We start from the raw sequence: 15,285 nt of genomic DNA, 5'->3' as shown, positions 1-15,285 counted from the left end.
GTTAACATGTCTGACTTTCACCCCCTGCAGACAATGGCTATCGGAATCCAACCAGGAATGGTGGCCTTCATCCTGATCGCCACAGTCCTGGGGATGCACTGAGGTTGTATGAGCAGGAGCTGTTCGAGGAGGACCCTGCAGCATTGGAGCCTTTGACAAAGGAACAGGAGGCAGATGATGAGAATGGAGAGCCGGCCGCCCAACTGGCCGAGAAAGAGATGGGAAGGAGGCAACGCATCAGGCTTTGCGAGTACCAGCAACGCTCATCTTTCGAGGACCTGCTGGACCAGGCATGCCATTGAACACTCTGGGAACAATGCGACATGTCTGCCAGATCATGACGCACCTGGCGCTGTATGGGTATCGGGGAGGATACCCACTCCCGGTGGCCATCAAGGTGATCGTCGTCCTGAACTTTTACGCCAAGGGGTCCTTCCAGGCTCCGAGTGGGGGGACCTATCCGGAACCTCGGTGCACAGGTGCATCCATGCCATTATGGAGGCCCAGTCAGCACAATATATCTAATTTAATGTGGACCAAGCCCACCAGGATTCCCGGACAGCAGGGTTCACTGTCATCGCCGAGATGCCCGGGTCCAGGGGGTGATCAATGGGATGCATGTCGCCCGACGAGCACCAGTCCATGACGGGCCGGTCTTCACAAACTGAAAGGGGTGCCACTCCATGAACGTGCAGCTGGTGTGAGACCATGAGATGCACATCATGCACGCCTGAATCTGATACACAGACATTGTGCACAACATCTTCATCCTGGCACACTCAACAGTTTCTGACCTCTTCAAGGCGCACCCCGGCTGAGGGGCTGACTCCTGGGCGACAGGGGTTATCCGCTGTGGTCGTGGCTGAAGACGCCTATCTGGAGGCCACAGACCTACGTTGAGACCCGCTACAACGACGCCCATGCCACAACCAGGGGCATGATCGAGCAGTGCATCAGCATCCTGAAGATGCTGTTCAGGCGCCTGTATCGCTCTGGAGGGGCTCTCCAGTACAGCGCTAGGAGAGTCTTCACATTGGGGTGGTTTGCTGTGTCCACCACAACATCGCGCAGCAGAGGGATGACATGCTGGAGAAGGATGAATGGCAGGCCTCGTCTGACGCGGAGTACATGGGGGAGGGGAAGATGGGCAGGAAATGGGGGCGGGCAGGCACAGAAGGCCGCAGAATGTGTGCGCCCAGGTCGGCATTCAAGGGAAGCTCTAGTCCCCAGGTTCACCTACTAGGAGGCCTGCCAGTGGCACGGACACTTCATCCCCGTCACCCCACAGCGTTCTCCTGGGTGGCACGCATGGTCGGCACCCCCTCCGCCCCTGCAGGCAGTTGGACTCCTCCAACTGTACGTGCAGGAACTGGATGGTTGCAGTCCCTGGCTCTGTGACTTCCTCTGCACTATCAATGGGACAGCCCTTTTCAGAAGCCCGAAACCCGGGCAGCAGTTAATCCCTGGGGACGGGCGGCCCTTCATCCATCCACCCCGCTCGGGGGGTTCCTACCTCCACCTGATGTACCGCAGCACATGTGTGGTGCGTGTCAGATAGTGCTCCAGGAGCCCCTTCACTAAGGTGCCAAACCAAGGTGAGTGTCTCTGGGAAGCTGGAGGGTGTTGTAGACAGATTTGTCAGTGTCGTCCCCGGACTGGTGCTCCGGGGTGTAAGGGGCTGCGGTTTGAAGGCTCCCGTCGCTATCAGTGTCCTCTTCCTCGCTACTATCCGCTCGGGGTTGGGGAAGGGGACTGCAGAAGGGCCCGCCTTATTGCCAGGTGAACCTGCAAAATACAAGACATGATGCATGATTGGATCGCAGTTTGGGGTGGTGGTGCAGTTTGTTGCGACACTGCTGTCCGGTCCTGGCGGTGGGGCCCATGCCACTCACGGCCTCTGCCATCTGCTCCTAGCTCCAGTGTACGGCAGTGGGTGGCAGCCTCCTTCCCACCCTGGGGAACAGGGTAGTCTGCCTCTTCCCCTCGGCGTCCAGCTCTGTGTCCACGAACCAGGGTGCACATCTTCGTGCTGCCATCCTGTTGGCTGGGATGAGTGTGTGTGGCGAGCGGAGTGCTAATATGTGGCTGCAGCTCGTCAGCCTCTCGAGTGTCAATCTCGACCCCGACCAATCCGAAACCATTTTTCATTGTAATCGACCATGTTCCACGTGGCACCGGTGCTAGCCCATTAACAGTTGGTGAATTGCTTTGGGAACGGCGCCAATTTTGCTGTTGTAGAAGTACAGCGATTCTGTCCCGGCGTCAGCACTAAGACTCTGAAATGGAGAATCCCGCCAAAGGTGACAGGTGTACATGGTATTGATGAGATCACATCAAGAGTGCTGGGGACAGTTGTGGTCTACTTAGTTATGAATGGATCATAGAATTTACAGTGCAGAAGAAGGCCATTCGGCCCATCGAGTCTGCACCAGCTCTTGGAAAGAGCAAAAGAGCACCCTACTTAAGCCCTTGCCTCCACCCTATCCCCGTAACCCAGTAATCCCACCTAACCTTTTTGGACACTGAGGGCAATTTATCATGGCCAATACACCTAGCCTGCACATCTTTGGACTGTGGGAGGAAACCGGAGCACCCAGAGGAAACCCACGCAAACACGGGGAGAATGTGCAGACTCCTCACAGACAGTGACCCAAGCCGAGAATCGAACCTGGGACCCCAGCTAACAACTGTGCTACCATGCTGTCCATAATTGCATTAGAAGCAGTTCAGAAAAGGTTCACTCGACTGATTCCTGGGCTAAGGGGGGGGCTATCTTATGAGGAAACATTGGACTGGTTGGGCATGCATACATTGGAATTATGAAGAATGAGAGCCGATCTTACTGAAAGATTAAGATCCCGAGGGAACTTTAATGAGGGAGGAGGAAAAGACTTACTTATCATACCTCCTACATTCATATCCAGATTGTTAATGTATGCTACAAACAACAAGGGACCCAACACCGATCCCTTGATGAACAAGGGAGTCAAAGGCTATTGCGGGGGGCGGTAGGAAAGTGATGTTGAGGCTATAATCAGATTAGCCATGATCTTATCAAATGGTTCATAGGATCGAATGAATGGCCTCCGCCTGCTCCTATTTCACATGTTCTTGTGTTAGCTATGATGCAGATCTGGAATCTGGTGTACTAGACAGGTTCCTGAAGAGTTACGAGAGGGGCAGTATCAATGTATAAAGTGTAAAGCAAAATGGAACTTCACAGAACCAATCAGTTATTGCTCCAGTGCTTACTTCACTGTAACTACATAGAAACATAGAAAATAGATGGAGTAGGCCATTCAAGCCTGCACCACCATTCAATATGATCATGGCTGATCATGCAAATTCAGTACCCCACTCCCGCTTTCTCTCCATACCCCTTGATCCCTTTAGCCGCAAGGGCCAGGTCCAGCTCCAGCTCCCTCTTGAATATATCTAATGAACAGGCCCCAACTAAGCCGTACCTGCATTTTTTTCTCATGATCGCTCTCATTCACTAGTCCTGTACTGCTGACACTCTCGCTTCCATCAGCTGTTATCTACAGAGAAAAAAAATTAAGTGCAATTGGATAAAATGTTAAAAACTATGTTGAAACAGTGATATAATTTATGCCAAATTTATGTACTTCTCACAGCTGCTGACATCTACCCAGCTTCTGACCATCTTTTTCCATCAGTACCCGACTATACCAACTTTCCTCTTGGACTCAGGAGTTACAATAGTGCATCTCAGCACCAATATTGACAGATTACTTCAAGACAGCAAATATATTTTTGAACATTATATCAAACGTTAAAAATTAAGAAGTATGTAACAACCTAGGAGATCTTGTGGAGCAGTGGGTAGCGTCCCTGTCTTCCAAGCCAGAAGCTCTGGGGTAGAGTCCCACCCCAGGACTTGACAGCCAAGGAAGGTCTGTTCATAACACGGCCAACAGGTTGACTGGCAACTTGCAAAATCCTTCCAACACGCCAATGGCAGCCTCTGGAGACAAACTAGCGACTTGTTCCAGGAAAAACTACCTATGGAGACCAGATGAAAGTGTGCCTTGTGCACCACTAGGTGCAGCAGAGAAACAACAACAAAGCAATGGAAAACCTGAATGAAAGTCAGATTGAGGCATCAGGTGATGTTAAAAAGTTGACATTTAAACAGACACTTACTTTTGTGGCATACTGCTCAAGTGCAGTGATGGTCTCAGGATCTACTGTGGCTTCTCCTGTGTGGAGTCCTGTCAGGGTGCTGTCAGCTTGAACGGTAAGGATGGTGTCAGATTGTGGAACTTGTATTGTATGGTGAATATAGGCTGTAGTTCCATCTTCCAACTGGACAGCTTGTACTGCATTTGGATCATAGCCATCTTAATCATAAAGAAAAGAGAGACAGGAGTGAATAATCATAATTTCCTCTTAGAACAGCTTTATTTTAAACTGCGTAATAATTTACCTTTTGGTGTATGATGGATAAATGCAGTTGATCCATCCTCTAGTTGGACTGCCTGTCCGTCCTCAAAACGCAAACAATCTCCTGCAAGAGGATAGTCAGCACAAGAGTTTTTGAGTAACTACATTTCAGTTCTTTGGAGATATTGCAATATAAATGAGGGAGTCCCACAATGACTCCGCAAATAAAAGGCATCGCCGTTGCTGTTACTAAGCCATTCCCATGAGTCATTGATGTATATATTAATGCAACTGAGCTACGGAGAAGAAGAAAAAGTGTCAACCTGTGCATTCGCTCCAGGTTGCTGTCCAATAATATCTGACATAAAGCTGCAAGTGTGTTATGCAGGTGAGGAAATGATTGTCACAGGGAGATACTATCTGGACCCAAACATAAAGGAATGGCCTCAAAAGGGCTGTCCATTACATAAATATACTGAAACCCATTTCACATCATTAACAGGGGAGAGGGTAGCATAGTCGTATCATTGGATTAGTTATCCAATTAATTTAATCGTTATTAGTGTCACAAATAGACTTACATTAACACTACAATGAAGTTACTGTGAAAATCCCCCAGTCGCCACACTCCGGCGCCTGTTCATATTCTGAGGGAAAATTCAGAATGTCCAATTCACCTTACAGGCATGTCTTTTGGGACTTGTGGAAGGAAACTGGAGCACCCAGTGGAAACCCACGCAGACACGGGGAGAATATGCAGACTCCGCACAGACAGTGAACCAAGCCAGGAATCAAACCCGGGTCCCTGGCACTGTGAAGCAACAGTGTTAACTACTGTGCTGCCCTGGGCGCACGGGTTCAAATCCCAATTTAAATTTAATTAATTAATAACATTTGGAATTGAAAGCATGTCTCAGTGACCTGAAACGATCTTCAACGTCTTATAAAAAGCCATCTGGTTCACTGTTCCTGTAGGGAAGGAAATCTGCGGTCCTTTCCTGGTCTGGCCTACATGTGACTCCTGACCCACAGTAAGGTGGCTTCCTCTGAACAGTCCTCTGAAATGGCCTTGTTGGACCTCAAGTTGGACCATTCCACTGCAGAAAAGACCACAGCAGTTTACTACCTTCTCAAGAGCAAGTAGGGGTAGGCAGCAAATGCTGGCCCTGTCAGCGATACCCACATTCCATCAAAGGCTGATAGAAAAATATATAAATACTACATTTTACGTTTTGAGATTAATTTTTTAAAAAAATTTTAGAGTACCCAATTAATTTTTTCCAATTAGGGGGCAATTTAGCGTGGCCAATCCACCTACCCTGCACATCTTTGGGTTGTGGGGGTGAAACCCACGTAAACACGGGGAGAATGTGCAAACTCCACACGGACAGTGACTCAGAGCTGTGACCGAACCTGGGACCTCGGCGCCGTGAGGCAACAATGCTAACCACTACACCACCGTGCTGCCCTGTTTTGAGATTAATTTTAACTACACCTGGGACTTCAGGTGATGGGAATGTGCTGAGAAGTCACACATCAGGTGGCTCTCCTCCCACAAACCTAGAAAATAGGCTCTTTATGCCAGCAAAACACTTGCTAACAACACAAATCATCCCCACACCACTAACAAAGCACAGAAGGAGGAAAAGATGCGAAATAGCAACCAATCCAGAGGGCAAATGGAGACCAGGAGTGGAAAAAGCCTGGACAAACAGCAAACAACTGAACCGGCCGACGCATGAGGCAGTGAAACTCAGACATTGCCAGAGCGAGAGGGACTGACCCGCCGCAGGAGAAGCTCCCCACACCAGGGGATGGATGGAGGTTGTTTCTCTCAAGAGAATTGAGAGAACATCGAGAAGAAACAAAATCGGACATACAAGCTGCGGTGAAGGGTGCTGTTGCCGAACCTCTGGCGACCGTGTAGGTGGCCCTGGACAAAGCAGAAAAGCGACTTGAAGCCCATGAGGAAACAAAGAGCTGGAAAGAGCTACAACTGACCAGGGTGACCGGATCATCACCCTGGAAAAGAAGGCAGCACAACTGGTCGTGACACAAGGGAACACAAGGGGAAAAATAGAGGACCAAGAGAACTGGTCAAGGCAGCAGAACCTGCAAATCGTGGGCCTACCAGAGGGGATCGAAGGTCAGATCCCCACAGACTGTGTGGCCCAAATGCTGGGCAATCTGCTGGGAAAGGACAGCTTCCCCAACCCACTAAAAAACTTTGGGCTTCGACCAAAGCCCAAAACCGGGGAACAGCCGAGGGCAATAATTGCAAAGTGCACAGGTACCAGGACCGGGAAAGTATCCTGCGCTGGGCCAGACAGTCCAAAACTGTAACTAGGAAGGTCACAGGATCCAGATTTATCAGGTCACTGGGGCTGATCTGGCCAAGTGCCAGGCTGAATTTAACAAAGCGAAGGCAGCGCTGTAGAGAAACAGCATGTGGTTTGGAATACTGTACCCAGCCAAGCTCTGGATCACGTATCAAGACAGGGAGCACTTTTTCACAGTCCCTGCGGACGCGGACAAGAGAGGTAGGTGAAGAAAGATAGAGGGCATGAGGCTGGCTACAACTGGCCACACGTAGCGACTTGAAACAAAATGGGATGGACAGATCGAATCCCAAAATGGGAACACCTCCGATATGGTGAAAGACATCAGCCTATTCATGGAGCAGATGGGGGCGGTGGACCCATGGCGATTCACCCACCCAGGCAAGATGGAGTTCTCCTTCTTCTCCCAATTACATATGTCTATTCACGAATCAACTTCTTTCTAGTGGGGAAATCGGTGCTTCCATGGCTAGTATGAGCAGAATATTCCGTGATCGTAATCTCCGACCACGCTCCACATTATATGGATATAAAGTTGGAGACAGGCCATGCCCAATGCCCTCATGGAGGTAGGACATGGCCCTCCTGGCAGATGAGGTTTTCTGCAAGAAAATACCACAGGCGATAGGCGATATTTCTAATAACCAGAATGGGGAGGCCTCACCCTCCACGTTCTGGTAGGCGCTTAAGGCTGTGCTCAGGGGTAAAGTTAAAGCCTACAAGACACAGAGAGATAGGGAAAATAGAGTGGCTAGGCAACAGCTAGTCAACTCCATACTGGAGATGGACCAGAAACACTCTGAGGCCCCGACCGTAGAGCTCCTGGCAGAGAGGAAAACACTACAAATGGATTTAACCTGCTCTCTACGAGGAAAGCAGAGCACCTGCTTCACCAGGCACGGGGGAACCTGTACGAACACAGAGACAAGGCTAGCCGCCTGCTGGCTCACCAGCTGAGAAAGCAGGCAGCCACGAGGGAAGTAGCAGTAGCCCAGATTAGGGATAGCAAGGGCAAATTGGTAGCAGAGTCAGATAAGGTCAACAAGACTTTTAAGACCTTCTCCCGAAGGCTGTATAGCCTCCAGCCGGAGACTCGGGGATGAAGCAGTGCCTTGATGGACTGGACATGCCAGTCGTGGGGGAGGTGAGGAGACAGGGCCTGGAAGCACCACTAGAACTGGGAGAGATCATGGAGAGTATTAGCTCCATGCACGAGACCGGACAGATTCCCGGCAGACATCTACAAAAGATTTGCCCCATACTGGCCCCATACCTGCGGGAGATGTTCACAGACTCGCTGGCAAGGGGCACACTGCACCTACGCTAGCACAAGCCTCAATCTCGCTGATACCTAAAAAAGACAAAGACACAATAGAATGTGGTTCCTACAGACCCAACTCGCAGCTAAATGCAGACATGAAAATACTGGCCAAGATCCTAACCAAAAGTGCTGGAAGACTGCGTACCAGAGTTAGTAGCAGAAGACCAGGCGGGTTTTGTCAAGGATAGACAGCTAACATCGAACATCAGGTGTCTGCTGAACGTGGTCATGACCCCATCCGGGGAGAGAACACCTGAAGTGATTGTCTCCCTGGACGCTGAAAAGGCCTTCGACAGAGTCGAATGAAGTATCTCATAGAGGTACTGGAGCAGTTTGGGCTAGGAACAGGGTTCACCGCCTGGGTGAAACTCCTGTACTACGCTCCCACAGTGAGCTTACGGACAAATACCACCAGCTCTAAGTATTTCCAGCTGCACAGAGGCACAAGGCATGGACGCCCTTTATCCCTGCTGCTGTTCGCCCTAGTAATTGAAGCATTAGCGATCGTGCTTAGGGCGGAAAAGAATTGGAAAGGGATCCGGAGATGAGACGAGAGAGTAAAGAGTCTTGCTCTATGCAAATGACCTGCTCCTCTACTTCACGGACCCTGAAGCAGCATGGAAGCAATCATGGCGCTCTTGAAAGAGTTTGGAGCCTTCTCAGGTTACAAACTTAACCTGAGCAAAAGCATGAACCTCCTGGTGAACCTGCAAGGGGGAGGGGCAGAGCTGGAGGGGCTGCCGTTTAAACAGGCCCAACACAAATTCCGCTACCTGGGGATCCAAATTGCTCACGACTGGACAGGGATCCACTAGTGGAACCTGATCAGCCTGACAGAGGAAGTAAAAAAGGACCTGCAGAGATGGAACACAGTCCCATCTCCCTGGCGGGGAAGGTGCAGATGATGAAAATGAACATACCGCCCAGGTTCCTCTTCCTGTTTAGCTCCATCCCGGTCTACATCCCCAAGGTCTTTTTCAATTCACTGGACAAACAGATTATGGCATTTGTGTGGGGCAGGAAGAATGCAAGGATCCCAAAGAAAGTACTGCAGAGAAGGAGATCCATGGGGGGGGCCTAGCCTTCCCAAACCTGCAATATTACCACTGGGCAGCGACTGCGGAGAGAGTGAAGAGGTGGATAAAGGAGCCAGAAGCCCAATGGGTGCTTATGAAGGAGGGCTCCTGCAGACGGACCTCCCTCTGGGCCCTAGCCACGGTGGCTCTCCTATCCCGATCTAATAAATATTCAACAAGCCCAGTGGTGGTAGCAACACTCTGGTCGTTGAACCAACTGTGACAGCATTTCGGGTTAACCAAAATGTCTGACAAAGCCACCATCTGCAACAGCCACAGGTTCACGCCGGCGACTATGGACGCAATCTTCAAAAGGTGGAGACAGGACAGGGGGACGCTGACAGTTAGGGACTTTTACACCAACAACAGGTTAACAATGCTTGAAGAGCTGACAGAAAGATTCCAGTTGATGGGTGGAAACAACTTGGGTACCTACAAATCAAAAATTTACCCTGCACAGGGTCAACTCCACCTCCACATGCGCAAGGCTAAGCCTAATGCAGTTAAAATTGGTACACAGTGGGTTAGCCCTGCTGTCTCACGACACCAAGGTCCTAGGTTCGATCCCGGCTCTGGATCACTGCCCGTGTGGAGTTTGCACATTCTCCCCGTGTTCATGTGGGTTTCGTCCCCACAACACAAAGATGTGCAGGGTAGGTGGATTGGCCACGCTAAATTGCCCCTTAATTGGAAAAAATGAATTGGGTACTCTAAATTTATTTTTTTAAAAGTGTACACAGAGCCCACTTAACGAGAACCCAAAATGAGCAGGTTCTTCCCGGAGGTGGGGGATAGATGCAACGGTGCCAAGGAGGCCCGGCCAACCACGCCCTCATGTTCTGGTCTTGCCCCAGTCAAGCTGAGTTCTTCTTTGAGGCAATGTCCAAAGTGATGAGGGTGGAGCCATGCCCAAGAGTGGCAGTCTTTAAGGTATCAGAACAGTCAGATGTCTTCATGTGGAGGAGGGCCAACGCCCTTGCCTTTGCCTCCCTAATTGCCCGCCGGAGAATCCTGCTCAGCTAGCGATCAGCAACACCATTCAAAGCTACAGACTGGCTGTCCGGCCTGTCAGAATTTCTCCAAATGGAGAAAATTAAGTTCGCCATCCGAGGGTCAGAAGAAGGTTTCCACAAAACGTGGGAGCTATTAACTAGGTTGTTCCAAGATCTGCTTGCAGCCAACAACTCGGAAGCCAAAGAGCAGGAGGGGGTAGCCATGACACAGCAAGGAAGAGATGGGGGATCAAGGCAACATGGAACTCAACCAAGACCAACAAATATGAGACATGGGGGAGGGGGGGGGAAGCAAAACGCAGGAAACCCCAATCGCCACTGTAAGGAGGGACAAAAAGGAAACTGCGATGCATGTATGTAAATAGTTGAAGCCGATCTATGTGTAAATAGTTTTACTTTTTATTTTCTTTTTACCTCCTACTGTTTTTAATATTTATATTTGTTTTATATATCAAAAACTCATTAAAACATTTTTAAAGAATTTTTTTAACAACACCTATCTGCAACAATTCACCAACCTGAACCAAAGGGATGAAAACCAACAAGGAAACTGGTGGGAAGCAAAATGCAGGAAATCCCAAATGCCACTGCAAGTACTTCCTTACAGTTCCCTCCTTACAGTACTTGCAGTGGCAATTGGGGTTCCCTGCGTTTTGCTTCCCACCAGTTTCCTCTTTGTTTTTCTTCCCTTTGGTTCAGGTTGTTGCCCCTGCACTCCCCCACCCCCCTCGTCTCATGTCTGTTGGACTTGGTTGAGTTTCATGTTTCCTTGCACCCCCCACCCCCCTTCTCTTCCTTGCTGTGTCATGGCTACCCCCTCCTGTTCTTTGGCTTCCAAGTTGTTTTTGTGTGTTTAGGTGTAATACACCTATGTTTTCTGAATGTTTGCTCCAACAAGAAAGGAAGATGCCACCCTGACTTGATTGCAATTACTAGTCTTGTTGCCATTTGCATGCTGAGGGTAGGACTCACCAGGCCTGCAGGTGTACTGTCCCAAACTGGGGCTGGAATTTTACTGAATTGCCTCTTGAAGGACTGTCGCAGAAAGTGAGGCATGATAATCCTGGAGTAATGGGCAAATCTATGAAATTTGTGAATTTTATGAGGATGCCGCAAACTACTTTACAGTCACCATCAACTGATGCATTCTCCTTGTAACGTCTCCATCAATCAGAATCCACTTGCCAACCAATCAGCACTCTCTCCTTATACAGTATAAATTTGTTGTTTCCCTTACATTGTTAGTCTTGCAATTTGTCTTGATGAGTGCAAGACTAAAAGCTTCTACAGGATACTTCAGGTGGCGACCTTGAAGTGAGTCTTCACACATTAGGTGGCTCCTGCCCACGGTTGGATTCTTTGGTCCTTTTTTGCCCATTTTGCGGGGTGGTACGCAGGTGGAGAACTTAGGAACATTGCGAGCTAGTGATCCTTCTTCAGTAGGGCCGAATATTCCGTTCCAACCGAAGGGGGGAATGGGTCTCAGTGCCTGAAAGTCAGGCACTTTGTTAGGAAGTAATTGGCTACGTCCCCGGCGCTGCAAGATAAGATTTTGTCTGAGGATGAGATAGAAGAGGTTAGGATCTCGGACACATCTCGGGAGTTGTTAGAGAAGTGTTCGGTGGAGGAAATAAAACAGAAATGGGCAGAGGAGCTGGGGTGTTAGCCATCTGGGATGGCCACTTACAGCATATAAAATGGACACTCGCAGAGCATACAGGGAAAAATGGACAATGCAAAGTAACAAGCAGGCACAGAGCCTGAATGTGTATTTAGAAGACAGACTGCAGATGGAACCAAAACTCTTGGCCGATTTGCACATTGATGGCCCATCTCCAATTAACAAAAGACTGGTGCTCAGGTAGCCAACACCGTCCCAGACATTCCGGCGCCACTACCCCAGAAAGAAGATACAAACAAAGCAAGGTCAACGGCCGCTTAGGACACGCCCAGCCATCAAGGCACCCGCCACTTTATTGGATCAGATCGATGGCGGTGATCGAGAAGCTGCCCAATTGATTGGGACCAAGTTTAAGGCCCGCCTGAAAGCTCGCGAAGCCTCCCCCCTCTCTCTCCCCCTCCCCCCCCTTCCCCGAGTATAAGAAGGAACCCCACCGTGTGTTTGCTCTCTTAGAATCGGCTCTCAACTGGAGAGACCCCTCCACCTGCACCACCAGAAGCAAGTAAGTTCAAGTTCAACACTCGCTACCAGACGGACGACCATAGCTATACTCCTGCTACCTCTTCGAACCCAACAGCCTCAGACCCAAACAACGGCCACTGTTCCTCTGACCGAAGTGGGCACCCGAAGTTAAGTATAGGTGTTAGTGATAGACATAGTTTAGCCTGTAGTGTTATTGTGCATGAGTAAATCATACTGTGTGTAAATAAAGTACCATTGACTTTGAACTAACTAACTGGTGTATTGGCTCTTTGATCGGTATTCGGTTGAACCTTGTGGCGGTATCAAGAGATACCTGGCAACTCTGAAAGCATATTCACAATTATGATTAAGAAAGGCGACCTTATTAATCGCCATATTTATAGCCATATAAAGATAGCAACAGGGTGCCTTAGAAGCCAGACTATTGAGTGAGGCCCTGCGAAAGGTAAACCCGTCCTCCCTATCTGCGAGACTGAGTCTCATCCAATATTTTTTTTTTAAAGCTTCTGCAAAAAATTTATTTTTCAGCAATACACAAGTTTTGTACTACTAAATGATTATTTGTATCTATTTATTATTTATAGATATATTTTATCTAGATTATATTTATCATTTATAGTCTATTTATACCACTACATGGTATTAATGTAATGTTTTATGTTGTATCATATTGAGTTTGAGAAAATTATAGTGCATATCGTTACATTCGGAATATCGAGAGTTTGATATTGTTATTGATGTTGACTATTTGAAAAAATGTTCACAACTAACAATCAGACTTGCATAAAGCTGCTTTCAATTTAAGGTGTTATGTAGCAAGAGTGGGATAAATGACCCAACATCTTATATGCATTAGTTGATCATCACTCACCTGATTTTGATACTGAAAGTTGTTGGACATATGCTGCAGAACCATCCTCCAGTTGAATCACTTGGCCATCAACTAACTTCCCATCTGAAACACATCAAGTATATCTCATCATATACGAAAGCGCAGATTCTTTCAAGCACTCAATAAGTAAATCTACCTGTGGTTGCATTGCTGAGCTGCACAGTTCAGGAATGGTCCAGATACTAACCTGCTCACATCTGCTTTACCAGATTACAGTCAAAACAGTGAAAGGGTATTAAAATTGGCCATAGTCACTGCTGCCTCACGACGCCAAGGACCCGGGTTCGATTCCGGCAGCAGGTCATTGTGTGGAGTTTGCATATTCACCCAGTGTCTGCATGGGTCTCACCCCCACAATCCAAAGGTGTGCAGGGTAGGTGGATTGGCCATGCTAAATTGCCCCTTAATTGGAATTTTTTTTAAAAAATTGCCCATAGTATCCCTAGGCTAAGGTGGCCAAAAGGAAAGCAGTTAGGCTTCATGATCAGTTTCTCCTGCTGGAAAGTTAATGAAGGGAGAGAAGATCTCAGGGTATTTTTTAACACCCACTATTGTTAAATAGCCTGTTTACATTCGATGTGTAGGTTCACTCAATCTGAAGTGCTCAAGGGCAGCTAGTGCCTGTGGAATTGTATCCAAGTCAATAGAGGAAGACAGAAAAATGAAAAAAAAAATCATAGATGGCAGCTCGGGAGAATTGGGGGGGTGGATGGGGGAGTTAGTGGTGGTGATGGATTAGGAAACACTATTTAACATATGTTCAACTAGTACTAGTACAATTAGTTCCTTGCATGTTAAAAATATTGTGTCAACCATCATGGTAAAATAAAGTTAGAACTGTAAACAAAACTGTCAAAAGGCCAAATTATGCAAAATACACATTGATTATTAGACTTGCTGTATAATTAGAAATTCACTATGAAATTCTACACCTTTAGGATTGTGTTGAATATATGCTGTAGTCCCATCTGCAAGAGTAACAGCTTGCAAACTCACACCGTCCATATTTTCCAGTCGATCACCATCTAAATAAAAAGAAATGAATTACTGTCCAGAATAGTACGCTATAAAGCAATAATCTTCTCTCTGCATATGTGCACACAAATGCGCATCTGTACAGGAATAGGTTCACTGAGGAAAGACCATTGGAAAAGATTGAGCAGCGATGCTTACAAACACCTTGACTTAGTGCATTACCATAACATTTGTGATTCTGTACCCTCCCAATTTTAAAAAAGTTTTCTTTCCCCCCATTAGGTTGATCCTCACTACAGAGCATTCCTCTAATGTTGCCAGTGCCATTTTGACATGGGGTCCAAGGGCGAGAGGAAAGTGTATAATACTGTGCTTGCAATTTCCAACACAAAGGGAAATTCAACATATCCCCTGGAATACTTCACTGAAATCAGGAATTTGCCACTTGGCAATCTCAGACATAACTCCATGGGCTACCATGCCTTATCAAAGTGCCTTGAACCACAAAGCTACAGCACTGTGGTAACCTTTTACATTTCAAAAGTAAATTAATTTTGCTTTGGTAGGATATTTTTCTTCTGTTCTGTGTACCATAGAATTTACAGTGCAGAAGGAGGCCATTCGGCCCATTGAGTCTGCACCGGCTCTTGGAAAGAGCACCCGACTCACACCTCCACCCTATCCCCATAACCCAGTAACCCCACCCAACACCAAGGGCAATTTTGGACACTAATGGCAATTTAGCATGGCCAATCCAACTAACCTGCACATCTTTGGACTGTGGGAAGAAACCGGAAGAACGTGCAGACTCTGCACATACAGTGACCCAAGCCGGGAATCGAACCTGGGACCCTGTAGCTGTGAAGCAATTGTGCTAACGCTATGCTACCGTGCTGCCCTAAGGACACCTGAACTCATCAACTGTTACACTATACAAAAGAAACATTATCTGCATCATTTACATAAACACAGACTAAAACATCTGCCAATTAGCACCATCAGAACTTGTAGTCATGTCATTACATGTACTTTCTACAGGAGATCAGTGAATATTTGCAGACTTTGAACAGCAAAGAATTTATGTCAGAAATGGGACAATAT

General features: G+C 47.8%; 1 protein-coding gene across 3 annotated transcripts in view; it reads right to left on the bottom strand.

Annotated features, from left to right (window-relative positions):
• The window catches only part of LOC140384630 (zinc finger protein 143-like), a 136,623-nt gene that overhangs the window by 75,417 nt on the left and 45,921 nt on the right, over window positions 1-15,285 (bottom strand). For all 3 annotated transcript variants that reach the window (XM_072466518.1, XM_072466519.1, XM_072466520.1), the window contains exons 3-7: window positions 14,142-14,234; window positions 13,189-13,272; window positions 4,448-4,528; window positions 4,165-4,361; window positions 3,465-3,539 (exon numbers count right to left, since the gene is read on the bottom strand). In XM_072466518.1, coding sequence (XP_072322619.1) covers window positions 3,465-3,539; window positions 4,165-4,361; window positions 4,448-4,528; window positions 13,189-13,272; window positions 14,142-14,234 — 530 coding nt within the window. The remainder of the gene's footprint in view (window positions 1-3,464; window positions 3,540-4,164; window positions 4,362-4,447; window positions 4,529-13,188; window positions 13,273-14,141; window positions 14,235-15,285) is intronic.

This window comes from Scyliorhinus torazame, chromosome 10, assembly GCF_047496885.1.
Source record: "Scyliorhinus torazame isolate Kashiwa2021f chromosome 10, sScyTor2.1, whole genome shotgun sequence".
Lineage (NCBI taxonomy): Eukaryota > Metazoa > Chordata > Chondrichthyes > Carcharhiniformes > Scyliorhinidae > Scyliorhinus > Scyliorhinus torazame.
This window is presented reverse-complemented; position numbering and strand designations above follow the sequence as displayed.